Source organism: Bos taurus, chromosome 18 (genome assembly GCF_002263795.3).
Source record: "Bos taurus isolate L1 Dominette 01449 registration number 42190680 breed Hereford chromosome 18, ARS-UCD2.0, whole genome shotgun sequence".
NCBI lineage: Eukaryota > Metazoa > Chordata > Mammalia > Artiodactyla > Bovidae > Bos > Bos taurus.
Genome location: NC_037345.1, coordinates 54459577 through 54487542, shown reverse-complemented (window position 1 = coordinate 54487542; position 27966 = coordinate 54459577). Strand labels below are relative to the sequence as shown.

At 58.6% G+C, this 27966-nt stretch overlaps 1 protein-coding gene across 1 annotated transcript; it reads left to right on the top strand.

Annotated features, from left to right (window-relative positions):
* The first annotated feature begins 95 nt into the window (after positions 1-95).
* On the top strand, positions 96-26062 carry NAPA (NSF attachment protein alpha). Its single transcript, NM_001192487.3, is given in 12 exon segments — positions 96-341; positions 11764-11843; positions 15236-15352; positions 19771-19817; positions 20998-21075; positions 21236-21291; positions 21382-21466; positions 22260-22364; positions 23719-23787; positions 24204-24254; positions 25278-25364; positions 25367-26062. Coding segments are annotated over 12 exon segments (885 nt in total). The 5' UTR covers positions 96-243; the 3' UTR covers positions 25379-26062.
* The last annotated feature ends 1904 nt before the right edge of the window (positions 26063-27966 follow it).

The following is a 27966-nucleotide window of genomic DNA, read 5'->3' as shown; positions in this document are numbered from 1 at the left end:
GGCCGTGAATCACGCGGCGGCGTGCATCGGCTGGAGAGGGCGTGGTCTGCGGTGCGAAAGCCGCGCTACGAGGCCGTTGGTTGGCCAGCTCGAATCACGTGGTTCCTGGCCGCAGGAGGCGCGCGCCGGTGCGACGTCAACGCAGCCCACTAAGCTCCCCCGACCTGTCTCCTGCGACCCGGCCGTAGCTGAGTTCTCCGAGGGCAGGGCTCCGGCGGTTTGCTGAGTACTTTTGCGGCCGCTATGGACAACTCCGGGAAGGAGGCGGAGGCGATGGCGCTGCTGGCCGAGGCGGAGCGCAAAGTGAAGAACTCGCAGTCCTTCTTCTCGGGCCTCTTCGGGTAAGAACCGCGCGCAGGGGTCGGCCGGGATCCCGGCTAAGAGGACGGAGGAGTCATGTTCTGGGGCGGCGGTAGAGACGAAGAGCTCGAGCCTAGAGGACGCGGGTGATTGCGGGCTTACGGACATGGTCTAAGGCAGCAGAGGGCACACAAGCCATGACCAGGACGCCGGACTGTAGCACTGACAGCATGATTTGAGGAGAGACTGTCCGAGATTGTGGCAGGGCCGTGGGCTGAGGACACCCGGGCCGAGGCGAAACCATCTTGAGGCAGAAAGGGGCTCCAGGCCTGGAGACGGGCCCTTCAGGCCTTGAAGGGAATGTGGCCTGCGGGGACCGAGGGAGCCTGGAGGGAAGCCAGGCCAGGAAGCCTTTTGGAGCTCAAGGAGAGCCTATTTGAAAGATCCCAGACGGCAGTCTTGGGGCCTGAGACTGAGGACTTATGCCCGAGGGCGTCCCCTTTCCGAGACCTGGGGTGATGGATTTATGTGAACTCTGGCCCGGGCGTCAGGGCTAAGATGATCCTACGATTGGTGAACCCAGTCTCAGTAGCGTGAGGTGTCTCAGGTGGATATGGCCCTGGTCACAGGTGACTAGTGTAAGGAGATCTGACTGCCAAGTGAGATCTGAACAGAGGAACCTCTGGGATTCCTTCCTTCAGAGGATTCCTTCAGAATCCTCTGAAAGAAGAGGGCTGGGAGACTGGAGACTAAGTTGGGATGAAGCTTGGTTTAGGAACTGGTGGAATAAAAATGAGAGATGAGGGAGATAAGAAAACCTAAGGGGCCGGAGGCCTGCTGTGTGATCTTTGAGGAAAGATGGGGTGTGCAGTGTGAGCAGGATGAGACTGGCATGCCCAGGTTAGGGCTGAAGGGGCCTGGGAAACAGAACCAGCCCCTAATGCTTGTGGCAGACATTTCACATGAGTTCATGTTGGCTCATAAAAGTTGTTCTGATGACTGTCGTTTGAGGAATTTTAGTGGCTCAGGAGGGTCAAAAGCTGAGGTCAGAAGCCTAGGCTCTGCCATTTCTTGACCTTGGGCAAGCTGTTTAACTTCCCTTATTATGGGGGGGTGGTGTCTTAGAGAAACCTGTCTCAGGCATTTGCCACTAGTATTGAAGTAGGGCACGTTTAAAGGGTGTAGAATTGAGCCTTGGACGTGGTTATCACTCTGAAAGTGTTAGCTACCATCAGTGTCATTTCCAGGAAGGAAACAGGTATGGAGCCTGTTTGGGACTGATGGGGATCAAGGAGGGGGTTTGATGGGAGAAGTGGGGGGTGGGAGGCTGTCAGAGCAGGGAAAGACAGTGTGATAAGTAAGGAGCTGAAAGGGGTTGGGGAAGGAACTCGGGCCATGGGGGCTTGATAGGGTTAGGGGAAGGGGCTTGAGACCTCCAGTGGAGAGAGAGCCAGGGAGGACTGAGGAAGGTTGTGTTGCTCTTGAAACTGGGAGGAGAGCTGCAGGGGAACAGGCGGGTGTGTAGAGAGTTAGGAGGAACTGTGAGGAGGGGCCATGGAACCTGGCAGCAGAGAGGCAGAGGCTGGGGAAGGGGTTTGCGGGGGAAGACTGGGGCTTTAGGAGAGAGGTGTTAGGAGGTTGGTAAGAAATGAGGAGGAGGGTTCTTCCCAGGAGAGGAGATGGGAACTGCTCATTGTTGCAAGTGGTGGATAATGTTTACTTATTCACCACAAGAACTTGAGTAACTTGGCTGAGACCTACCTAGTGTGGAAAAACATCCGCGGCTGATGGACTGTATTGATTAGGTGAGGAATGTTTTCTTTTAGAGGCTGAGAGTGGGAAGAGCGTGTCTGTGTTTCTGCTTCCTTCACAAGGGGAGAAACTCAAGTGCAGTGTTTGGGGTGGGGCCAAGAGCTCAGTTTTCAGTCAGGTCATGGTTTTACTGGGTGGCTTTTGGTGTCTGGTCCCTGGGGATTAGTGTACTGTTGGGCCATGCTTGGAAGGAGCAGCCAAGTCAGGGCCTGAAACACTTTGTCACCTGGCTGGGAAGGCAAGATGAAGACTTGCTAACACACTAGTAAAGCAGAATTGTCACATGTGATTAAGGGCTGCATTTTATCATTGGTGGGAGGTTCCTGACCTGAGAGGAAGCTGCATGAGCTTAAGGAATGCCCTGGTGAGGAATGAGCTGGGCCCCGGGGAACCCTGGGACGTGTCACAGGAGTGGGGGCTAGAGAGGGTGTTCCAGGCAGTGGGAGTTGTGTGAACAGAGATCTAGGGTAAGGGGAGGTTTGTCCAGAAATGATGGGGAGCAGAGATCCAGAGAGACCAGGGCTGGCTCCCTGTGAGGAGAAGCCTCCACCTAGAAGGATGAGCAGGAGTTCCAGGGGTCCTTTCTGGTGGGAGAGCACTGCTTCCATCAGAAGAGGCAGCTTGAGCAAGGCCCAGATGTGTGAAGGTCAGCATCTGAAGGTTTACTCCGGGGGGTTCTGTGTCAGCCCACAAAGGTAGACGGGGCAGAAGGGGATGAAACTGAACAAGAACCGGGCCCCATCCTGGAGGGCTTTTTGAGAAAAGGCTTGGATTTGCAGAGCTGCTGGAGAGCATTGAGGATTTTAATGGCCTGTTTTAGGTTGTTCAGGCTGCTGTAACAAAATACCGTAAGCTCAGTGCCTTATAACCATCAGAAACTTATTTCTCACATTTTTGGACGCCAAGAAGTTCAAGGTCATGGTGCTGACAGGTCTGGTTCCTGGTGAGGGCCTGCTGCCTCACAGACAGCTGTCGTTTCACTGTGTCCTCACATTGTGGGAGGGCAGGAGACGGGGTTAACTAGCTCTTTGTGGTGTCTTTTGTAAGGGCACTAATCCCAGTCATGAGGGCCCCACCCTCATGACCTAGTCACTTCCCAAAGGGCCCACCTCCTCATACCATCACTGTGGAGCTTAGGATTTCAACACATGAGTTTTGGCAGGGGACACAAGCAAGCATTCAGTTCACAGGAGGCCCAGTGCTGAAGACCTCCTGTTTAGAAAGGACTCCAGCAGCTGGCGTGGGGGAGGGTGAAGGCAGTGACAGTAATAACATCTGATAATGTTTATTAAGGGCTCTCTCTGACGCTGACTCAGGCCTGGGCCAGGCACTCGACGTGCGTCCTCTTATGTGGTCCTCACAACGTCCTTCTGGAGGTGGATTTGTAGGGGTTAGAGTTGCGGGTCTTTGTGCTCAGTCTTCCGCTAAGTGGGCATTGGTGTTCATACCCATGCCTGTCTCATCCCAAAACCCTCTTGCTGCCATCCAGAGTTTTTCTTTGAGGCTCAGGCCCATTTCTGGGCACTCCGTTTAGGAGGATGTTGGCAAACTACGCGTCTCAGGGAGTTTCCTTCCCCTGATTTCCCCATCTTCCTCACCCACATGGCAGTTTTCTCCACATGTCTGAAAGAAAGACGAGCAGGTGTGTTCACCCCAGAGCCTTCAGCTCTAAGAGCACTCGCAGTGGTGCAGGGCAGGGTTGCAGATGGAGACTGAGACCAGCATGCCAGAGCCTGTCTGCCCGAAAGGCCAGCCCAGGAGGACATGCCTTGTGGGCAGGAACCGCTCCTAACACTTGCCCTCTGGAGCTGGGGTTGCTTGGCTTCCACGTTTGACAAGCCCCCTTTCCAGGAATGCAAGAGGGAGTGTCAGGGCTCAGCTCATCCCTCCAGCTCCCCCTTCGCCTTTCAGGAACCTCAGTGATGGCAGCATTCCAGTTTGAGAGGTCTCTGCTCAGATCAAAAGGGCCAGGCAGGGTCACATCTGCCTGGGATCCAGGGCAGCCTGGTTGCCTGGGATGTTAAGCCCTTTGCCCTTTGTTGTTTCAGGGCCGCCAGACACTAGGGGGCTTTGGCGCACCAGCAGCCTGGGGGTGGAGGCGGTACCAGCCGGCTCTCAGATCCAAGCTGCTTCTGTTCCTTCCTTCCTGCTGCCTTCCCCTCCCTCAGCTTCCAGACAGGAGATGGGAGAGCAGCCCCGACTTCTGCCCTGGAAGCAGAAAGGTGGCGATTTCCCAAACACAGTGTAAGTGTGGAAGAGGAGAGAGGACAAGGAAAAAGCAAGATGCGCTTTTTCTTCCTTCCAGCTCCCAATGGACCCAGACGTCCTTGCTCTGCCCCTTCGGGATTTCAGACAGTGCTTCTGTTCCTTGGGGCTTTCCCCTCCCTGACGTCTTCCTCTGACTCCCTCTCCCACATCCAAAATAAAAACTTCCTTCCACTCAGATACCAGAGTGTTTAGCAAGTTTCTTCACGTGTGAAATGAAAGTGAGAGTGATACGTACTCCCTAGGGTTGTTGTAAGGAGAGACTGAGGTTATGTATGTAAAGTGCTGTGATCCTGGAGAGTGCTTATTAAGTGCTTGCTGCTGTTATTAATATTAGGTATTGTGTTTAGAAGTTGAACCTGAAGTCTTGGAGAGCTAGAGATACGAGGGTGCCATGTTGTGTATACGGACAGCAGCCAGGAGATCATGGTGGCACAGTTCCTGCTTGAACTGTCCTTGGGCACCAGAAACCCTCAGGAGCCCTGGAGGCTGGCTTTCCTGAGACCTGCCTGACCAGAGACTGGGGCCAAGGTCCAGGTGGGTGTCCCCCGGGCCCTTGGTGAGCCTGGGTTGGGAGTGACGGCTTCCAGACCGCTTTCCGCCTGCAGAGCAGGCAGAACCTCTGATGCCGGGGAATTGGGCACTGACTCACTGATCCCTGCCAACTGCCAGGATCCCCCACTCAGCACTCGGCGGCTCTTGCGAGTGGAGGCTTTCCTGAAGGGACCCAGGTTTCCAAGGAACCCGGCCCTTGTGTCTCTGCAGTCTAGGGGTTCTGCCTGTCTTGGTGGAGGTGGTCACACAGAGGTATGAATGCTCCTGTTTAGGCTGGGGCTACTAAGAGGCAAGGGCTTCCCTTGTGGCTCAGCTGGGAGACCTGGGTTCGATCCCTCGGTTGGGAAGATCCCCTGGAGAAGGGAAAGGCTACTCACTCCAGTATTCTGGCCTGGAGAATTCCATGGACTCTATAGTCCATGGGGTCGCGAAGAGTTGGACACGACTGAGTGACTTGCATTTCAGTAAGCGGCAAGGCTCTTTCAGAAACAGTTTTTTTTTTTAAGTAAATATTTATTAGTTCTGGTTTCTTCCTTGCTGTGCGGGCTTTTCAGTTGCAGCGAGCAGAGACTACTTGCCTGTTGTAGGGCGCGAGCTCTCAGTGGGTGTGTCTTCTGGGCTCTAGAGCACAGGCTCAATTGTCTTGGCCTGACCCATGGCCGAGTTGTTCTGCGACACGTGGGATCTTCCCGGATCAGGGGTCAAATCCGAATCTCCTGCATTGGCAGGTGGACTCTTTACCACTGAGCCCCCAGGGAAGCCCCAGAAACATCTTTTAAGAACGGAAACCATTGGGCTGTCTGGCTGGGATGAAGGAAACGTGCAGAGGGGATCAGCGTAAGAATCGCAGGAAGGCGCCTGGCCCCTGCCTTTGAGGTCATGGTCAGGAGGGCGCTGGGATGTGCTGGGGGTGGGGTAGGTGGGAGGTCCCGGGCTCTCTGGAAAGCGGGGGAGGGGTGCCCCTTGGCTTAGCCCGGGGTGGGAAGATGAAACCCATGCCGAGGTGCAGTAGGAAGTGAACAGTAGGAATCTGCTCTCTCCCCCAGCTTCGTGAGAGTGAGCTCGTTGGCTCAGCACCTGCTGTGTTGGGGGCACTCTCCTGGGTGCCTCCTGCGGGGCTCCTCGTGCCTCCAGCAGGCCTGCAGGGGTGGACTCTTCTCCCCACTTCCCCATAAGGAAGCAGGGGCTGGGGTGCCACTAGCCAGCCCTGGAATCCAGGCCTGCCTGACTGCGCTCCCCAGATTTTCCACCGACCCCAAGCGATTCTAGACTTCTGCTGCTGCAGGCAGCCCTCAGAGCGTCTGTCTCCTCCTTCCTATAACAGCATCCAGTCGTGCACATGCTCCGAGCTGGGCTCTGTGCTGTGCGCCAGGTACTGCATCTCTGAGCCTCACAGACACCTCCCAGGTCGGGCTCATTGTCTTCATTTTACAGATGAAGAAACTGAGGCTCAGGAATCGCTCACCCAAGTCACGCAGCTTGCAGAGTGCCCGAGGCTGATTTCAGCCCAGGTCCCTGGTCCCCCAAGTCCATTCTCTCTCTCCCCCTTGCCCAGCCAGGCATTTCAGAGCTGGGCAGTTAGCGCGAGACACTGGATTTTCTCCTCCTCCTGGGGCCTGTGCAATCACAGTGGGGCCAGGCCCTGCTCTGTGGGATCTTGGCACACTGCAGAGCCAGCGAGGGGCTTAGGGCTCTTGGGCGGAGATGCTGAGGGATGACCAGAGACCCCGTGGCTCTGGCTCTGGACAGCCCTGTGCAGTCAGCAGTGGGGCAAGGCTGGGACCGCCTGCTGCTCCTTGGCCGGGGGGTGCCTCCTCTGTTGTCTGATGTTCCTTCTTCACCTGCTGCTCCGCAAGGATGGCTCGGGCTGTGGGGCATGGGGAGGAGGTTGGCTTAGTGAATCCCTTCCCATTAAAAAGCAGAGATATCACTTTGCTGACAAAGGTCCGTATAGTCAACACTGTGGTTTTTTTAGTAGTCGTGTATGGATGTGAGAGTTGGACCATAAGAAGGCCGAAGAATTGATGCTTTTGAACTGTGGTGCTGGAGAAGACTCTTGAGAGTCCCTTGGACGGCAGAGAGATCAAACCAGTCAGTCCTAAAGGAAATCAACCCTGAATAGTCATTGGAAGAACTGATGCTGAAGCCCCAATACTTTGGCCATCTGATGCGAAGAGCCTGCTCCCTGGAAAAGGCCCTGATGCTGGGAAAGACTGAAGGCAGGAGGAGAAGGGGGCGACAGGATGAGGTGGTTGGATGGCATCACCGACTCAATGGACATGAGTTCGAGCCAGCTCTAGGAGTTGGTGGTGGACAGGAAAGCCTGGCGTGCTGCAGTCTGTGGGGTCTCAAAGAGTTGGACACGACGGAGCAACTGAACAACCCCAGCTGACGGCAGCATCTACTCCTCAGGTGAGGGAAGCCTGAGCAGTGTTGGCTGTTTAATCAAGAGGCGAGGCCAGAGCAGGTAGGGGCCTTGCTCCTTGCTCTTTCAAAAGACTCGAAAGGAGGTCCCCGGATCGCCGAGTGAGCTAGAGGCTTGGGCCTTGGGCCAGCCCCTGAGCTTCTGTGAGCCCCGCCGCCTCTGTCTCCGGGCTCAGACCTGGAGGGTGACTGTGGGGATTGCTGTGCTGTTTCAGGCAGTGCCCAGCTGGCCGCTGTACGGAGTCATGAGGATGGACAGTGGAGAAGGAGGGGACGGCCAGACTGACCCACCCGGGCAGCGGCTGAGAATCAAGGTGGGGACCTCCAGGCTGAGGAGAGGACCCAGGGCAGGTGGCTTGGGCACCACAGAAGGACAAGTCTTCCCTGTGCCTCAGCTGGTAAAGATTCTTCCTGCAACGCGGGAGACCTGGGTTTTATCCCTGGGTTGGGAAGATCACCTGGAGAAGGGAATGGCTACCCACTCCAGTATTCTGCCCTGGAGAATTCCATGGAATCACAAAGAGTCGGACGCGACTGAGTGAGGACTTCAAGTGGGAGTGACTCCATCTGCATGCCTTCTTAGGACCCCCAGAGACTTGGGGTGGGTGGGTTGTGACGTGTTTCTGGGCTCCAGGAAGTGCCCAGGGGACCAAGGAAGGAAGGAGGGAGGCTGAGATGTTGCCCTGCGGACCCCCTGGCCCGGGTCCCACCGGCCGTCTGTGCATTCCTGGCATGGTTCCCTCCTTCCATATGGCGGTCGCTGGAGGCTGGTGTCCGTGCCTGGGAGGCCTGAGACCGCTTCCTCCGCCTTGGAAAGGGGGAGAAGGCAAAGCTGAGCGGGGGTAATTATAGACCGCCCTGCTCCAGGCCGGCCCAAACCGGTTCTGTCTATTCCCGGCATGGCTCAGAGAAGCCGTGGGATGGGAGGCGTGGATCACAGGCAGCTTGGGGGGATCAGAGGGGGAGAGACAGCCAGCTGTCACAGGCGCCGCCCCCCGGGCTCGTCAGTGACGCAGGACCGGCCAGCTTCTCTGGTAGTTGGGCAGGGGTCCGAGGGAGGCCTGCTTTCCTTCCCTCAGGGAATTGGCAGGTTTTGTTGGGGAGGCCGCCCTTGGATAAGTGACATGAAGTGGCCTGACCTAACTCTTGACAGCCTAGCTTCTCAGGAGAGGAGTCCTATAGTGAGCCATGCAGATTTGTCACGTGGGAAGACAGCTTAGAAAAGCAGAGGAGCTGGGGTCTTCTTCTGCCCCTCCTTTCCTTTCCAGAACCCTCCTTGTTGCAGGGCCCAGACCCTTCTCCTGGCTGCCAGCCTGGGGTCTCCCGCCTGCCTCTTCAGCCTTGTGGCCCACCACTGCCTGCAGCATAGGCGTCCCGGCCCTCTTCTCTTCCTTGTCCTGGCTGGGGTTGTTCGTGTCTCAGGGCCTTTGCACGTGCCGTGACTTCTGCCTGCCATGCACTCCCTCTTCATACGGGTGCTCCTGAGTCATCTTTGAGGACTAAGCTGAAAATCTCAGCAGTCACAGAGCATTTCTCTGACCTGCCCACTCAGAGAAGCCCTCGCCCCCGGTCCCCCTGGAAGGGTCTTGCTGATGTCCTGTTCACCAAGATCAGGGCCTTCCCCTTCGTGTGCTGCTGTCCCCTGCTGTGCCTGGCACATGTTCAGTGCAGAGATGTTTGTCCCCCTGGTGAACGAACGGCTTCTCCTCTGGGGTCTCAGGGACCCGAAGCAAAACGACTTTCGCCTTCAGCATCTCCACTTCCAAGAGGCTGGCACTCCAGAGAGTCTCCTGTCATCGCCTAGCCAGGGACCCGGCTGGGACCCAAGCGTTGAGGAGGCCAGCCCGGAGGCCTGAGCAGATGTTAATCCCTCTGGCTTTTCCACCCCACAGTTAGAATGACTGACCCAGCACGGGATCGGCCCAGCTTAGCCTGGGATCATAGAATTTCAGCCTAGCAGCCGACAGGCTCTGTGTCTGAGTCTGCTCCGTCTCACTGAGCCACGGGGAGCCGGCCTGGGCTGACTCTGCTCGTGGCTGATCATCCGGCTTCAGGCCTCGCTGGGGTGGGATGGGCCATTCCTACTCATCCGGGAGCCTGAGATTTCTCTGAGGACAGTGGGGTCTGGACGGGACTTCACTGAGAAGGAAAGGATGCCCTTGGGAATCCATGGGAGGGGGGCAGGCCTGAGAGCACTTCAGGGAATGCAGCTGGTTCTTCCAAGAGAACCTTCCAGGGACGGTCCCCCAGGAGACTCTTCTGAAATCTCTTCCGCCCGAAGCTGGTCAAAGTTCCTCAGCTCTCCAAGCCCAGAAGTGGGTTCTGAGGACGTCGCTCCACGCGGGCTCCAGGCCCAGTGTGTTGTGCAGCTGAGGGGGGAAGACAGTGGGACCCAGCAGGGCGAGTGTTGGGGAGCGCGTCCTGGGGACCGCAGAGGGTGGAGGCAGTGTCTGCCCAGCTCCAGAGGGCAGAGGGGACACATTTCAGCTAAAGAAGACCCTTAGCTGGTGCGACTTGGATCCAGGAGGCCAGAATACCGGTCCCAGCCAGCCCGCCCTGGAGCCTTCTGACATGTCACCTGACGGGACAGGCCACTGGTGACTGCTTCCCAGGTGGTGGGTCTGGGTCAGCTTCTTCCCTCCCAGACTCGCCCGATCGGCTCAGTCATCTGGGGCCCCCCTGGCAAATCCTGGGACCAGGCCCCAGCCCAGGCCTACTGAGTGAAGTCTCCAGGGAGGGCGGCTCCGGCTTGATTATTGCAGCAGACATCCGACATGAGTCCAAAGTATGGGCGGCCTGGCCCCACCGCACTAGCAGTGTGGAGGGCAGGGATGCTCCCCGCACAGGACCCAGGATCACCCCAGACACCCTCGCCCTCTGCGGCTGGGGTCAGCAAGGTTCCAGGGCTGGTTGACAACAGAGATGAGGGATGGGAGAGTGAAGACGATTTTGTGATGATTTTCTCAAATACCCACCTCTTCTCTTCAAAATGCAACACTGCTTGATGTCAGGGAGGAGAGATGTAAAATCCGTTTGTTGGGACTCCTGAGCCCGTGTGTTTCATTCTCCTGAGTTATATGGGCGGTGGGCGTTCAAACATGGACACTCACACCTCGTGGGCTCAGCCTGGCTGGATTATTGAAGCTGAAACAACAGAAGCACAAGGAGGGGCCTTGCGGATGAGGTACTAACAGAGGGCCCCCCAGTTCAGGAAGAGGTTCTTCTGTACTGCTTGGAAGTCAGAAAGCTGGGTAAAGCTGCCCATACGAGGAGCTTTATTTTTTGAAAAAATGTACCTCCCCTGAACCCTCCAGGTTCCTACTGTTTCACAGTAAGTGTTTTGAAGGTTATTACTTGCCCATTTTATTTATTTACTTATGACCTCGCCACATGGCATGCAGGATCTTAGTTCCCCAACCAGAAACTGAATCCCGGCCACAGCAGTGAAGCACCGAGTCCTGACCACTGGACCGCCAGGGAATCCCCATGATTTTGCCACTTTAAACAGTCTTGTTTTGAGCATCCTTGTACCTTAGTTTCGTAGGATAAGTTGCTAGGAGTGTAATTCACTCCTGGACCACGGGACCCAATGCAAACCTTAGTACTTAAATACATGCACTTTTTTTTCTCAAATAAGTAAAATATGTAGATGCTTTTAAAATTCAGACAGTACTAAAAAGGAATATAAGTTTGTCCCCCACACCTGGCACCCAGTTCTACAGACCCCACCTTATAGAAAAATACAGTGATTATTTTCTGTGTGTATTTTCCCAGTAATAAGCTGTTTGCATGTATGTTTATGGTCTCACTTTTTTGTTTTAACACAAGTGGGAGTTTTCTGTGTACTTACTTAAAAACAGTATTTCTTTCTGTGTGTGTATTATTACATACCTGCCAAGTCGTGAATGGGTGGTGACATGCTTTTAGGGTTGAGAGGCCTCACTGAACAGCTGCAGGCTGCAAGGCACAGGGCTGAGACAGGAAGGGACCCAGCATCCACGGCTGGACTCCTCTCCCAGAATGCTTTGCAGTCTCATGGGGAAAGGGATTCAAGAAAGCATGGGAGCCCCCGAGCATCCCGAGCAGAAAGTGGAGGAGACTGTCGAAGGCGGGGCTTTGGGGGGTGGTCAGGAAGGGTCCCCACCGTGAGGGTGCAGCCCGGACCAGCCCATGGAGGGTCTGGACAAACTGTGGGAGGGGCTGGGGGCTGCCGGCTCTGTCTCCCTTGAGCCCGCATGGAGGCCTGAGCTGCAGCTGGACTCGCAAAGCTGGCTTCACAGGGAAGTGGGGGCCGCCATCCAGACACATAAGGGCACATCTCCACTGTTGCTGGGGCAGAAGGCATGCTTTCTCTTTGGTTCCAGATAAGATCTTTTCCTTACCTTTTTTTCCTTTCCTTTTACCCAGAGGCTCGTCCAAAATAGAGGAAGCATGTGAAATCTACGCCAGAGCAGCGAACATGTTCAAAATGGCCAAAAACTGGAGTGGTACGTGATCCCTGCTAGAGCCCCTCTGTGGCTCTGTCTCCTCCTTTCCCTCGGCTCCCCATCCCAAAGGCCTGGCTGAGGGGTCAGCCTTGCAGGCCCCATTCTCTAAAGCCGTCACTGGCTCTACAGACCCGCTGGCCTGCCGTCTGGTCGTTTTGAGCTGGGTCATTTTACAGCTTGGGTCCCAGGACCCAGGAGAGCAGACTTAGATGATAAGGATCAGTAATAGATTATTGAATCAGATAGACCCATGTGGATTGGTGAACTCTTAAGGGGTTTCTCCTTAAATTCAGAATGTCAGATTTCCAACAAGGATTGACTGGGTAGCACAGGGATCTATACTCACGATCTCATAATAGCACATAATGGAAAAGAATCAGAAAAGGCATACATACATAAGTGAGCCACTTTGCTGTACACCTGAAACTAAGACAGTATTATAAATCACACACCATCTACTTAAAAATAGAAAAGAATTTCAGGTTTCCCCAGAAGCAGTTCTCTAATTCTTCCATCAGAGTCTGAATTCTGGGCTGAGGGACATTCAAGTGGTCCAGCAATAACTGAGCACTCCCCTGAGCACCAAGCAGGCAGTGTTTAGTTCAGCCATCACAGCAGCACCATGAGGGTCAGTACCATTAATATCCCCATTTCACAGACTTGAAAACTGAGGCTCGGCCCAGTCCTTTGCCCAGCACACCAACATGAGTGAGTGGCTGAAGCAATTCAGAAGCCAGAACTCCGGTTGTGGAACCTGAACAGCTCCCGGTGGCTTCCTGACCTTTGGAATCCAGAGTGACTGGCATTTGTGTCCCAGCTCAGACTGGGGCCACGTGACCTTGGGGAAGTTGCTGGACTCTCCTCAGGACAGCAGGGGAGGTAACAGTCCTGAGCTCGCGGGGCTGTGATGCAGGCTCAGCCGTCTCCACGCAGGGCGGTCAGCCTGGCGCGGCAGCAGCTCCGTTCCTCACTCGTGTCAGCAGCACCTGTCCCTCTGGAGGGGGCAGGAGAGCCCTTTGAGGACTCCGGTCAGCAGATTGGCAAACTGTAGGAGCGCTGACCAGGTCCCCGACCATCTGTGTGCTCACTCCAGCTGGAGCAGGATGCCCGCCCACACAGACAGCGTCATAAGGGCCTCTACCCGGAAGAGGGCATCCCAGGTCCCATGGCTCCAGAGACTCTCAGGCCCGTGTTGGTGGGCGGAGTGGCCCTTCTGATTCGGCCAGGAAGATTAGGTCAGACCCTGGCAAGGCTGCAGCTTGAGCTGTGTCCCCCGAGGAGAGGCGGGCAGGCGGGGAGGGGCTCCTTGAGGTCTGAGGGGCCAGAGATTTGTTTGGGAACTACCTGAGGGCCTGGAGGAGAGGTTCAGAAAGCCAGTACTTGAGCCCTTCTGGGGCTGATGTCATAACAAGGCTTCAAACATCAGAAAGATTGTAACTAGGACCTACTGTATAGCACAGGGAACTCTACATAGTACTCTAATGGTCTATATGGGAAAAGAATCTAAAAAAAGTGTGTGCGTGTGTATGTGTATGTATATGCTGAAGCTCCAATACTTTGGCTCCCTGATGTGAAGAGCCAACTCATTGGAAAAGACCCTGATGCTGGGAAGGATTGTGGGCAGGAGGAGAAGGGGGCAACGGAGAATGAGATGGTTAGGTAGCATCATCAATTCAACAGATGTGAATTTGAACAGACTTCGGGAGATAGTGAAGGACAGGGAAGCCTTTCGTGCTGAAGCCCACGGGGTGGCAAAGAGTCGGACACAACTGAGCACCTGAAGAGCAATAACGTGTGCGTGGCACGTGTCACTGGTCCGCTGTGCTGAACACCGGAAACTAACGTAACATCACAACATCGTACATCAACTGCACTCCAGTTTAAAAAGAAACAGCAAGATTGGGTCGAGAAAATCAAGCAGAGACAGTGCTGAAACCCAGGAGGAACTTCTGACTTCAGACCACAAAGGAAATGAAGCCTGGGACGGGCTACAGAGGCGGGTGTGGAGGCAGTGGGCAAAATGGGCTCTCCTCCTCCGAGAGTATTTTTGGGTTCCTGAAAATCAGAAGAGTTTCTCCTGAGCTTTCACAGCATACACTGCGCCTGGAGCCAGATTCTGTGTGTATTTTTATGCTCACCCCAAAAACAAAATACCGTTGAAAGATTTCTTTTTCAATCACGTGGATGTTGCTTTACTTTTAAAATTTGTCACCTCTTTCCCTCCCCCAAATAGTCAAACAAAAATCTTAAGCCATTTTTCCCCCCAATGATACTACCTTTCTGGAAATTCTGCGCTCAAGTTTGGAGCCCTTAAAAATAGGAAAGAAATCAGACACAGTGAAAACCTGGGTGGCTGAGTTTAGTTTCCTGCTCTAAAGGTAGAGTATAGGGCCGGGCCCTCTTGTCCTCCTCCAACTCAGAAATTCCATGATTCGAGTTCGGCTGGAGAAAGAGGAAGGGCAGGGGCTTCAGGACGGAGCTGGATGTGGCCATTGGAGCTCCCAGTTAGCACAGCTCCCACCCCTGGAAGAGGAGGGCTCCCTCTGTCTCCCTCAAGTCAAATTAGAAGATAGAGACGCAGGAACAGACCTGTGGAAGGTGACAGGGCGGCTGAGTACGGGACAGCCTAGGCTTCAGGTGTGGTCACTGCAGCTGCCCTCCACCCGTGGGCATTGTCCCCATGCACTCAGGTTCATAGGGGCTTCCCAGGTGGCTGAATCCACCTGCCAGTGCAGGAGACGCAGGACATGTGGGTTCGATCTCTGGGTCGGGAAGATCTTCCTGGAGAAGGAAGTAACAACCCACTCCAGTATTCTTGCCTGGAGAATCCCATGGACGGACGAGCCTGGTGGGCAACCGTTCATGGGCTGGCAAAGAATCAGACATGACTGAGGGACTGAGAACCCATGTACACACTCGAGTTCATGGCATCCACATCCCCTTTCCCTTTCTGGATGTGAACCTCCTGGGGGCCTGGACCCTGTGAGTTCTCCCCAGGGGAGACTGGGAGCTGGGGAGTTAGACCACAAGGGCTGGGAGCTGTGGGCGGCGGTGAAGTCAGGCTTGGAAAGGGGAGGTGGTGGGAGTGTGGTGCAGCTGGGTCTTGATTGCCCCTCTCTCCCCCAGCACCCCCACCTGGCCCCAGCCTGTGATGCCCTCTGGAATGCTGGTTCCAGGCTCCCCGGGGTTGGGGGACAGCTTCCGGGTGGGGGTGGGGGGCACCGCTGGGATCAGGTGGCCTGAGGTCCAGGCCTGCACCTCGGTTCCCCCAGGCCAGTCTCCTCCTCTCTCCGGGACTCACGAGAGCTCAGCCCCTTCCCCAGGCGTCATCTGAGCGGCTTCCAGAGCCTGGAGCCCTGCTCTGAGGCAGGGCGCACCCTCTTCTGTTCCAGCTGCCGGAAGCGCTTTCTGCCAGGCGGCCCAGCTGCACCTGCAGCTGCAGAGCAAGCACGACGCAGCCACCTGCTTCGTGGACGCCGGCAACGCGTTCAAGAAAGCCGACCCCCAAGGTGAGAGCCTGGTGGACCCGCGCCCCCGCTGAGCCCTCCAGAGAGGGCCGCAGGTTTTCCACCACGCTGCGCCGGCGGCGCTCGCGCTGTGACTGGCGCGTTGGCTGCCTTCCGCCTGGCGTCAGTCTGCCTCTCTCTGGCTCCCAGCCTCCGCCTCCCCCTCCCGCTCTGTGCCTGCAGCTGGTGGCGCCCCTCCCGGAGCCCGGGAGCATGTGGGAGTGGGAGTTACATCTCAGGCCCACCGCGTGCCCAGGAGAGAGGAAAATCTGTTCTGCTGTCAGAATTAACACGCGGAGGGGGCGGGAGGGGGTTCTGAGACCAGCCAGGTAGGAGTCTCTGCTGAAAAAGGAGCGGAAGTTATCCTGACCTGGCTTCCCTTACCCCCAGGGTGGGGGTATTGGAGAGAACCGGGTGGAGATGCGGTAGCCAGAGAGTAAGTTCCTTCAGATGAGAGTGTGTTGGGGACCAAAGCCCAGTTTGGGGCTGACTTACTGTGAGGAAACCATGTTTGTCCCCCGCTGGGCTCAACTAAAGTAGATGCACAGCCCAGCGGGTACCAGGCTGTTGGATCTTGGGGGGCTGGAATTTTAGTTGTTGTTGTTTTTTTTTAATCTTGGTGCCAGACATGGGTTGCCAACTTTTAATTTTAACAAGCAAAAGGCTTTTTTTTGCTAATGACTATCTATTATCACTATCCACTCACAAGAGAATGGGAAATACGCAAATATTAATTTAAAAAAAAAAAAAAGGGAGACGCATCATCTTGAATAAAGGCTTGTCCTTCCCAAGAGAGGGCAGTTTGCACCAGTGCCCGGGGTCTTTCCACGGATCTGTGAGCCCCAGTTCACATGCCAGCTCGGGGGACATTGGTGGCGAATTCATCATCGCCACCGCGACGTTTTGGTTCCCAGTCGAGGGTTTGATGTCTGTGAGGGCCAAGTACCTGTTCTCTGTCCCCAGTCTTGCTGGGCCTCTCCTCTGTAGCCGGGTGTCTCTCAGACGTTGGCCTCGGTGGTCACATGGTGCACTCAGCGCGGCTTGAACCAAGGGGAGACCTCATGACCGGGTGTGTCCTGGTGACTGCCCAAAGCTCAGCGCACCTGGCTGGTTGGCGCTGAGGTGCAGCAGGCCACTGGTGATGTGGCCATGAGCCAGGGTTTGGGTCACACGATGAATGACCGTGGGTTTGTTTTCAGCTTGAATCACCGGGGAAAGACTGTGCATCCCCCTCAGCGAGTCCCGCCCCTGCCCCCAGCCTGCCTTCTCTCTGGGGAACTGGTCGACCTAGAGATGCTGCCCAGGCACCTGTGACAGACATTGGGCCGCCGCACCCGAGTGACTGGAAGGACTGGTTCCTGGGGTGGAAGCTGAGGCCGGGCTTCTCAGCAAGTGCATAGGGCAGATTTGCCGTTTAAACAATACCCAGCGCTTCTGGTGGACAGGCCCCAGCGGGTACTAGCATGTGGCGTCCTTTCCCAGCTTTTGAGCTGAGGCTTTTCAGCTGGCAGTGGGCTCTGCAGCGTGTGTGGGGGGCGCTAGGGCCCATGTGAGGGTGTGACCCGGGCCTGGCCTCCAGAAGCACGGAGGATGGCTGAGGTGTCTGGTGGGCAGGCGGCGGTGGTTGTGTGTGACGTGCCCGTCGTGGGGCACAGAGGGCGACTTGGTTTGTCTCAGCATCAGCCAGCCTGCTTCTCTGCCCTGGATGTGGAGGCCAGGAGGGAGCAGGTTTGGCACTAAAGGCGGCTCTCGGGGAACGGAAGGTCCCGTGGCGCAGGGGAGAGCCTCATGGGCAGGGCCGGGGTTGGAGGTTCTTGTTGCTGAGCAGGGGGAGGTGTTGAAGGGGCTCCCAGCACCCCTGCGTCATAACTGACCAACCCCCACTCAAGGAGGGTGGGGCTCACTGGTCTCCGAGGCCCATGGGAGCCTGTTCCTCTGTGACCTGGGGCCATCAACAACGTGTTTTGGGTCTTCACTTCCTGGTCAAGGAAGCAGAGATCGCATGTGAGTTAAAGCACAGACGGGCCCAGCCCTACACCAGCGTGAGATATATATCTGAAAGGGGTGACCCCCGGCCCTTGTCAGGTGGGAGTCTGGCCTGGCCACTTGCCTTGTCAGTCAGAGCCAGAGGGCCCACGTGGATCCTTGCCGGGTTTCCCCACGCAGGTGGCCGGCTCCCTGGGGCCTTGCTGGCCTCACCTGCCTCAGACACCTCCAGCTGTGTCAGTGCTTCCTGCAGGAGTCCTGGAAGCTCCCCACTTGCCCCCGGACAGGCAGCTGAGCCTGCGCCTCAGGGCCACCAGGGCGGACGGCGGGATTTGGTGCCTGCCTTCGCTCTCCCTCTAGAGTCCGCCCTGACCTAAGGCCACTGCTTTCCCCTGTCTGGGCCTGAGCACCGCCCTCACCCCACCTGCCTCCCAGGGCTCCAGGTTTCCGCAGGTGGATGGTGGGTGTCAGGTTGCTGGGTTTGCCATGCTTGTCCAGGGCTGTGCGGGGCTGTCCACAGCTGGGGTCCCAGAGACTGGAAATAAGCTGGTTGTAGCCGCGTGTCAGCAGCTTGTCCGCTAGCGCGCCAGCTGGGGTGTCAGCTGGCAGCCTGCGCTTCCAGAGACAGCTGTCCTGGAGCGAGGGGCCTCAACCCTGTGTGAATCCACGCTGCTGGCTGCGCCTAAGCCGTCCTCCCCTGCCGCAGGGGCCCTCTGGCCGACAGCACTCAGGCCAGCGCCAGCAGGCCCTGGGCAGCTGCTGTGGTGGTGGCGGTGGGGCGAGGGTTCCTGTCTTGCCTGGGAGCTTCCAGCCTCTCTGCATCCAGGGCTCTGACCTCACCAGGGGCAGCCTTTGCCCCCTTGGCCTGTGGAGACCAAGCTATGCGCCGCAGCATTCTGGGAGAGGAAGCCCCCGAGTCGCATCCAGTCCCCCAGGGTGGGGGACGGGGCAGGATGCGGTGTGCAGAGCCTGTGCGCTGCAGCCCTGGCGCCTGGCTTTTGAGCATCCTTAGCACTGCGCTGTTAGCTCATCAGTTGCTTCGGGAAATGCTCTGTCACAGAGCGTGTGAGAGTGTGTGTGCGTGAGAGACAGCAACACTGCTTCCTCCGCTGTATTTGTCCGCGGCGTTCCCTCCTTTTTCTCCTTCTCTCCTGCCCCTTTTTCCTCTTCCCTACTGCCCCAGGCTTCCACCTGTCAGCCTCATGACCTTCACCCCATGGTGTACGTTCTCTGAATCTTTTGGGGGGGGTCCCCCGAGGCCTTGCACCCAACCTCCCAAGCCTCCATCCCCCAGAATAGCTCTCAGACACCCCCTTTTGGCCTATGAGTTGGGGGAGTGGGGCTTGTGGACTCCCTGAAGGACCAACCACAGGTCCGAGGCTAAGAGCCTCTGTTGATGCATCTCCCTGGGTGATGAGACCTTGAGCCCCCGTTGAAAGCAGGGACTGGGCCTGGGCCTTCCTGGTGGCATCTCAGCCCTGTGGGCCCTGCTGACGTTGAAGCCCTAGCAGCAGGCCAGGAGCCTTCCCGATGCCCCGGGCTGCGTGAACACTCAGCTGTGCCCCAGCTCAGAGCCCACCCGCTGTGGTCTGTCCAGGCTCTCTGTATTCCTCCTCCCACCTCCCCCAACACACTGTCCTCCCGAGATGCATTAAAATGACGTTTAAAAAAACATCCACCCGAGAGCTCATCTCTATCTGCTAGAAAATGCCTCCCACTCGTGCTTCTCTCTCTTCCAAATAAGTTGTCAAAAAAAAGAAAACAACAACCTTTCTCAAAGTTCCAAATTTAAAATGTCGCGTGCGAGAGTCCGACAGAGGTGCCCCAGTGCTTCCTTCCGAGCGCCACCCCAGGGTGTGTGTGTTGTCAGCGACGCCTGTGGTCTGAGGAGCCGATGGGCGCGCGGGGATGTGATGGAGACCCCATGGCGGGGGCCTCGGGGTCACAGCACCCTGCCACCTCCTGCCACGGTGGAGGCCGGGCAGGGGCAGGGCACACGGCTGGTTCAGGGTCCCGCCGTGAAAGGGTGGCAGAAGGACCTGGCTGTCCCTCCAGTGTCAGGCTTGGCTGCGGCTGCCAGCAGCTCATCCCCGAGTGCAGGCCCTCAGCAGTTCTGGCTTCAAACCCCCAGGGAGTCTGACATGGTGCCGGCTGCGCCCTGTCCCACGGTCACTGGGGAGGTGGTGACATCGCGGTGGCCCCGGGGCAGAGGGCAGCCGTATTGGCAGGGCTCCCCTGAAAGCACGTGCCCAGCAGGTCACAGCCAGCAGCATGAATGAGTCAAGCCAAAATTCCTGGGGCTCGGGACCCCCGTGCCCCCCATGCCCCCCTGAGCCCTCTGCAGCGGCCCGGCGCCTCCCTTCTCTCCTCTCCTCTCCTCTGAAACGACTTCACCTTCTCGTTCCTCCTCCTTGCCTCCCTTGTTCTCTCTCCAGAGGCCATCAACTGCTTGATGCGAGCGATTGAGATCTACACAGACATGGTAAGGGCCACCGCATGTCCTGGCTCCCTCCCTCCCCTTACCCCACTTCAAGCCCTGCCTTATTGCCTCCCCGCCCTCCATCCCATCCCCTGCCCCCAAGAGAGACAGGAGGGGAGGCGGAGGGGGGAAGGAACTGTCACAGGAGCCGGAGCCGGAGCCGGGCTGGGCTGGCTGGGTCCTCACACAGCTCCGTGCCAGCCTGGCTCCTGGTGGCAGCTCCCAGCACGTGAGAGGGGCGGACGGCCCCTCCCCAGGTCTTGTCTCCAGCCCCCCGTAGGCCACCATTGTCCTCACTCAAAGGCATTACCACTGTTGGGGCCCTCACGTGTCCATGGAGTTTCCCCTTCCCCAGCCTCCCCCAGCCCAGAGTGAGCTCAGCCCCGCCTGCCCTGGGGAGCGTCCTCATCGACAGATGAGCCCTGGCTGCTGGTCCGAGCCGGGAGAGCCAGCCTGAGGCGCCAAGCCCAGGCCCCATCCGCGTCACATCCACCTGGGGCCGATCGCCCGTCCTGCCCCGGCGGGTCCTGCGATGCTGTCACCGTGTAGCCATCCCCGCTGGGTGCTGCAGGAGACACTGCACTGGGCGGTTCGGTCTCCAGAGCGGCAGGCACAGGGACCGCCGCTGGGTGGAGGCGGGTAGGAGGTGCTCAGCTGCTCTGGGAGCCGGGCCGCCTTGGGGAAGGCCCTGGGGCCTGCGGGGGAAGCTGCAGCGTGCGTGGGGAGAAGGGCCATCTGACCACACGGGAGGGGAGGTCGGGAGGCAGGCCCTCTCTGGGGCAGCCGGGACTCTTGACGTTTGGCCCAGAGTCCAAGGCTATTCCTCCCGCCTCTCTGGACCAGTCACATGTGCCCCTGGGCCAAGGCCTCTGGCCAGTCCCAGTGCCCGTATTTCCTATGTTGCCCCATCTGCTGTGTTCCCATGGAGCCTGGGTATGGGGGGGCATGCCCGCAGTCACCTGGTTGGGGCAGCACTCAGACGCAGGCCTGTCAGGCAGAAGCCTCCCTCGCAAGCCTCGTGCCTCTCAGGACCCTCCTTGGCGGACCCCTCTCCCACGGGTGGCCAAGGGCTGCGAATCCAGTTTCATGGGACTGGGGGCCAGGGTGAGGGGCATGTGGTTGAGCTGGGCAGAGAGCTCGGGACCCCCTCGTCACTGACAGCCCCTTCTTACGTCTCACCCAGGGCCGCTTCACCATCGCGGCCAAGCACCACATCTCCATCGCCGAGATCTACGAGACGGAGCTGGTGGACATTGAGAAGGTGGGCGGCGGGGGCCCAGCCTGGCCAGTGGTGGGGAGGGCTGCTGCAGCCAGTCCTCTGGGACCAGTCTGGGGGCCTGGGGCGTGGCAGAGCTGCCGGGCCCGCAGGCGACGAAGGCCGCCTGAGCCCCTCGCCCTCTCCCCCGCCCCGTGTGCCCCAGGCCATCGCCCACTACGAGCAGTCCGCAGACTACTACAAAGGCGAGGAGTCCAACAGGTACCCAGGCGCCCCCTGCCCGCCCCCGCCCCCGGCGAGGGCCCCAGGCCCCGCCACCACTGACCCCCTGCCCTTCTCTACCCCTCTCAGCTCGGCCAACAAGTGTCTGCTGAAGGTGGCCGGCTATGCGGCGCAGCTGGAGCAGTACCAGAAGGCCATCGACATCTACGAGCAGGTGGGGACAGCAGGGCCTGAGCCCCGCTCTCTGGGGCAGGCACTGCGCCCTACCCTGCTGGCCGGCGCCCCTTCTCCCCACCTCCCACCCTCCCCCGACTTCTCTGCAGCGCCCTCGGTCATCCCCATGCCCTCAGCTTGGACTCGGCCTGGCTGAGCACTCTCCACACACGGCCCCGTGTGGCGTCATCGCGCTCTCCCTAGACAAGTCCTCCCCACATTGCTCACCAGGGCCTCCGCGGGCAGAGCGAGGCCAACTCCCAGATGGGGAGAGAGCGGAAAGAATCACAAGGCCCGGGATGGCCGGTTGCAGCTGAGGAGCCTGCAGAGAGGGCAGGAGGGGGCGTGCCCTGGATGTGCATGCTCCCTCCTGGGCGAGGCCTGGCCCCCTGGTGGGTTCAGCCTCGCTGGGAGACAGGGAGGCAGCTGGCCTCGGAGGAGCGCGGGGCGGGCGCCGCCTCTCATGTTCTGCAGCCTGCCGCCCCTCTGCCCACCAGCATGCCAGCCTCCTGTCAGCCCGACAGCGGGGCCGCCGCCCCCATCACCCGCTCAGGCATCTCCAGGAGCCCACAGACAGCTGGCCTCGGCCCTGGGACCACACACCCACCCGCAGCACGCCCGGGTCCTGGGTCTCTCAGACCTGACGCAGAGTTTCCCGGGGCTGGTCTCTGGCTTCCTTGCCCTCGGGGTCCTGGGTTCACAGGGCATCACTGGGCATGGACCTAGTTCCTAGCTGCTCCCAAGTGCCTGGCAGTGACCCGGCCCTCTGGCTGCCCACCGCCTTGTGCCTTCAGGTGGGGACCAACGCCATGGACAGCCCACTCCTCAAGTATAGCGCCAAGGACTACTTTTTCAAGGCTGCCCTTTGCCACTTCTGCATCGACATGCTCAACGCCAAGGTAAGCCCAGGCCATGGGACCCCCCAGGGTTACCACCACACGGGGTGAAAGGCCAAGGTGAGCCCAGATCCCGGGGCCCCCCAAAGTTATCCCCACACAGGGTGAAACGCCAAGGTGAGCCCAGGCCCCTGGGCCCCCCAGAGTTACCCCACATACAGGGTGAACGGCAGGCCCTGGGGCCCCCCAGAGTTACCCCACATACACACAGGGTGAACGGCAGGCCCCGGGGTCCCCCAGAGTTACCCCACATACACACAGGGTGAATGGCAGGCCCTGGGGCCCCCCAGAGTTACGCCACATGGCGTGACCACCCCTGGAGCACCATGTCTGTCACTATGCCAAGTCACCTCTGTGCCTCTCAGGAGGGGCAGGTCCCTTGCTCCTCTCTGGCCCTGGCAGCGCCTTCAGGCAGGAAATAGCTTGTTCTCACTGCGTTTCTATCCGTGATGTCACTCACTCCACCCTTGTACCCTTTGCGTTTCCAACTCCAGGCTGGCTTGGTGCCAGGCATTTTCTTTTGTGGGAGCATTTTTGGAGTCCTTACTGTAACCCACGAGGTTGGCACCATGGTCATCCCACTTCACAGAGGAAGATACCGAGGCTGAGACACAGAGTCTCTCATTCAAGGCCATGTGGCTAGTAAATTGCCCCAGGAGTCCAGACCTTTCTGACTGCTGATGTTTGAACCAGAGCCTGCCTGCCCACCCCACCCGTCCTCAGGGCCTCTCAGCACGAGCCTGGTCAGGGCTCGGAGAGGAGCTGGGTTTTGCTGGAATCTGGGGTTTCCTGGGGTCTCCAGCTGTCTGCCCTCACCCACATGGTGCGCCTCAGCCCCACCCTCACTCTGCGGGTGCCTGCTGGGGCAGGTGAGAGCTTGGGCTTTGAGATCAGGCCAGTTCAGTTCCCCAAAATGTGTCCTGAGCCCTGTGCGGGTCACTGCTGTCTCTGGGTCTGGTTCCTACTTGCAGAATGGAGTCACCATCGTTTGACCCTCCTTGGGTCCTCATGAGGGTTAGACATGAGGCGTCAGGCATGGCACAAAGCATGTGCACCTACCCTGGTGGGGCTGGGTGCAGGGAGAGGCCCTAAGCGCCGGCCTGAGGAAGCCTCCTCCCTCCCCAGGCCCCCGTCCCCTGCCCGCCACCCACCTCCACAGCTGTCTGCAGCCAGGTTGGCGCTGAGCTTAGCTCTGGGGAGCCTCTTCACCAGGCACAGAGCCCTGTGTCTCTGGAGGTTGGGGTGGGGATACAGACAGCTGACTTAGGGCTGGAGCAGCCCCAGGTCCCTGCAGCTGCCAGGGGATCTTCATCAGCTTGTTCCCTTTTTCCTTCCCTCCGTCCTCGCTGACCCTCAGCTCGCTGTTCAGAAGTACGAGGAGCTATTCCCTGCGTTCTCCGACTCTCGGGAGTGCAAGCTGATGAAAGTGAGTGTTGCGGGGGCATTGGGCTGCTCCTCTCCCATATCGGGGGCTTGGGCTCCGGTTAGCACAACCACTGAGACCTGTACAGTGTTTCTCAGGGGCCTTTTTTTACCCCCCCCCCAACCAATCTCATCTGCCATCTGGGTCCCCATTTTCTGGCTGAGACAAGACTCAAGCGTTGATGGAGCCAGGGCAGAGCAGGGAGGCTGTGGGTTCTCACCCGCACACGGGCACGCATGCATGGGTGATGCTCCGTGTCAGTGACCTTCTGAGCTGAGGGCAGGCTGGAGCACAGCCTCTTCCTCCCACTCAGCCTGGGCACCCCTGACGCTTATCCACCCAGATACTGTGTGTGGAGCTCCTCCGGGTCAGGCCTTGGCCTGCCTGGCTCCTGAGCCCCACCCCCTGTTGTTTCGCAGAAGCTGTTAGAAGCCCACGAGGAGCAGAACGTGGACAGCTACACCGAGGCGGTGAGTAGCTGCGGGGCTGGCAGCCCCCATCAGACGTGGTCCTGTGAATTTCCTCCTTTTTGTCTCTGGCCCCAGGCCCTGGCTGTGGATTCTTTTCTCCCGTCACCCCAGAATCCTCACAAGTAGCCCCAAGAGGTGCAGGGAGTGGTCTCCCCATCTTAGAGATGAGCTGGGATTCAAACCCGTGTCTGTGTGCTCCTGAAGGCCAAGGTCTCTGCACCCCTCAGAGTCCCCCGGATGAGTAGTGCAGGGAGTCTCACATCGGGCACTCTGGGTGACCCTGGGGGTGCAGGGAGGGAGTCATGTCGTCCCCCTTCCCTCACCTCCCGGAAAGCTGGAGGCAGGTGCCACTAGGGGTGCAGGAGAGGTGGCCTTGGGAGGCCCCCTTCCAGCAGCTTCTCTGATAACAATCTCCCCACAGAGATGCTCTCCCTGTCCTTACCCTGTTGCGAGGCATTCTGGAATTGTTACACGCAGCCCAGGTGGATCTGGATCTGTCCAGTGTGACTCTCCCCAGGCACCCCTCACGAATCATAGACCCCTGAATGATGTCAGGGACCAAGCTTGGCCAGTCCATCCCTCCCCAGACAGCTGGCCGGGGTGGATGGCAGGAATCTCAGCAGCAGAGCACAGGAGATGGGAGAGGAGGGGGCCCGCAGGCTGGGGCTCTCTCTGCCCACCCCCCTCCCACCCGCCCGCAGCGCTCAGAACAGGCCTGCGCCATGTTTCCAGGCCTCAGTTTCCCATCCTTAAAACAAGAAAGCTGGACCTTTTGTTTTTCCAGCTGTAAATCTTTTTTCCCCCAGCGGGAGCCCTCATGTGTCAGCCAGTAAAGACAGGAGGGAGAGGCTCTGTCCGGGGTCAGGGCTACACATCCCCTCACCCCTGTTCAGGGAGGGGCTGCTGACAGGACCGTCTAGAGGATCCTGAACAGAGCCCGTTGGGCTGGGACTGGGGACAGGGTGGAAGGCGAGGCCGGGCTCAGGGCGGCCGCTCACCCCGAGCCTGTCGCCCGGTGCGCAGGTGAAGGAATACGACTCCATCTCCCGACTGGACCAGTGGCTCACCACCATGCTGTTGCGCATCAAGAAGACCATCCAGGGTGACGAGGAGACCTGCGCTAAGCCCCGCAGGGCCCCGGCGCCCGTCTCCCTGCCCCGTCCGCTCTCCCCCGGCCAGGCCCTCCAGCGAGGATCGCCGTGTGAGCCCAGAGAGAGGGGGGCCCGAGACCCTGGCTGCGAGCCCTTCCCTCCTCCCACCGAGGACTCTACAGCCACCCCGCGGGCTCAGCACTGCTTCCGGGGCCCCCGAGGCCGGGCCCACTGGCCAGACGGTCACCCTCTGTTCTCACTGCATCCCTCACCCCCTGCCCTTTATTTAAGCCCCCAGAGCTGCTCTTCTCCACCCCGACACACAGGCTCTCTGGCAGGCTCTCTGGCGCAGGCCTGTTCACTGTGGGTGCTGCCGGGGGTCGGAGTCCGCATCCAGCCCCACCTCTCCCAGCCAGCTGAGTCATGGAGCCGGTGTCTCGTCTCCTCGTCTCCACCTTCCTCCCTGGCTGAGCTCTGGGTCCATGTAGCCACCGTGATTCGCTCTCACTGCTGGGGAGGGAGTGGCTCCTTTCCCCCACCCCGCACTGGGAGCCCCCTGCCTCCTGCAGCCCCGACCTCTCAGGATGGACCCAGCCCTGGAGCTGCGAGGGTCGTCCCCATGCCCACCCCTCCGTCTCCTCCCTGCGCTTCCAGGTGGTGGTGGTGGGAAGCCGCCGCTACCCGAGGAAGGAAATAAAAGACAACGCTTGTGCTCGAGTCTCCTCCTCCTCACGTTTCTGCCCCTCTTTTTCCCCCTCACCCTCAGGCCTGTGTCCCATCTTCTTGGCCCTCCTGACCACCCCCCATCACCCTGCTTGGGCTCTGGGCACCCTTTGCAGGCAACAAGAGGGCAGTCTTGCCTGGCAGGATGTGCTGGGTCAGAGCCTCCCGGAGGGGAGGCCCAGCATGGTGGGTCTGGGGAGGGGCCACGGGCTTGGGGTCTTGAGGCCTGGGCCCTCTGGACCCTGGCTTCCTTAGCTGGGATGATGGATGGCAGTGCCCCCCTCCAACTCAGAGCTGGCAGGAGGATGTGTGCAGCATACAGAGGGGTGGAGGGGCTTCCCTCATGGTCCAGTGGTTAGAATCCACCTTTCAGTGCAGGGGGCACTGGTTCAATCCCTGGTCGGGGAACTAAGATCCCACAGGCTGTGGGGCAGCTAAGCCAAGGAGCTGTAACGAAGATGATGCGTGGCACGACTAAGACCTGATGCAGCCATGTGTTTTTAAAAATGGGTGGAGGGGGCTTCCCAGGTGGTCCATTGGTTAAGAATTCATGCTTTCATTGCAGAGAACATGGGTGCAGTCCCTGGTTGGGGAACTAAGATCCTGTAGTCTATGAGGCGTGTGTGTGTGAGTCACTCAGTCACTACCAGGGCCTCTGCGACCCCATGGACTGTAGCCCGCCAGGCTCCTCTATCCATGGGATTTCCCAGGCAAGAATACTGGAGTGGGTTGCCATTTCCTTCTCCGGGGGATCTTCCCAACCCAGGGATGGAACCCGTCTCCTGTATTGCAGACAGATTCTTTACCACCTGAGCCACCAGGGAAGCCAAGGCCAAAAAATAAACGGTGGAGGAGGCACACCAAGTCTCCCAGCCTCACACCCCACATCCGGGCTTCCCTGGAGGGAAGGCCGGAAGCCCCAGTGGCACTGTTCCATCTGTCAGAGGCGGGGGAGGGAGCGGCTTTGGCAGGTGGATCAGGGGGACAGGTGGGTGTGTGTGTGGGGGGGAGCGCAAACAGCAGGAGCCCTCTGCCCAGGGAAGGAGGGCAGGGCCCAACCACCTCCTCCTCCTGATCCAGCACGTGGACCTCTCTGTTAGTGGACGGCCTGGTGTGTGCGTGCCTCCAGCCGGCCCTGGGCCAGGCCAGTCCCCACTGGGGGTGGGAGGACAGCCAGAGGAGGGCCAGTGCCAGAAGGTGGACTTGGTGTCACTGGTATGACATCAGGATGTGAACTGGGGCTGCCTGGGAAACCAGGGCAGGCTCCCCAGAGAGCTGCTCCAGCCTCGAGCCTGGAAGGAGCTCGAGAGAGGTTCAGGCTCGCCCTGTGTCAAGAGAGTGGCCTCTATGTGACACTCTGCCCTGCTCCTCTGTCCCCCTCCGCTTCTCCCGCTGCTGCTGCTGCTGCTAAGTCGCTTCAGTCGTGTCCGACTCTCTGCGACCCCATAGACGGCAGCCCACCAGGCTCCCCTGTCCCTGGGACTCTCCAGGCAAGAACACTGGAGTGGGTTGCCATTTCCTTCTCCAACGCGTGAAAGGGAAACGTGAAAGTGAAGTCGCCCAGTCGTGTCCAACTCTTAGCAACCCCATGGACTGCAGCATACCAGGCTCCTCCATCCATGGGATTTTCCAGGCAAGAGTACTGGAGTGGATTGCCATTGCCTTCTCCGGCTTCTCCCACAGCTCTTAATCAATTGATAATGGCTGCCTCGAGCTCAGTTAAGACTCCTGAGACCTCAGATTGATTACCAATGTCTGCCATGGCACTTGCATAAGGCTAAGTAGTGTAGTGATTTTCAACCCTGGCTGTGCTTTAAAATCAGATTAAAAGTGCTCAAGGGACTTCCTTGGTGGTGCAGTGGTTAAGAGTCTGCCTTCCAAAGCAGGAGACACAGGTT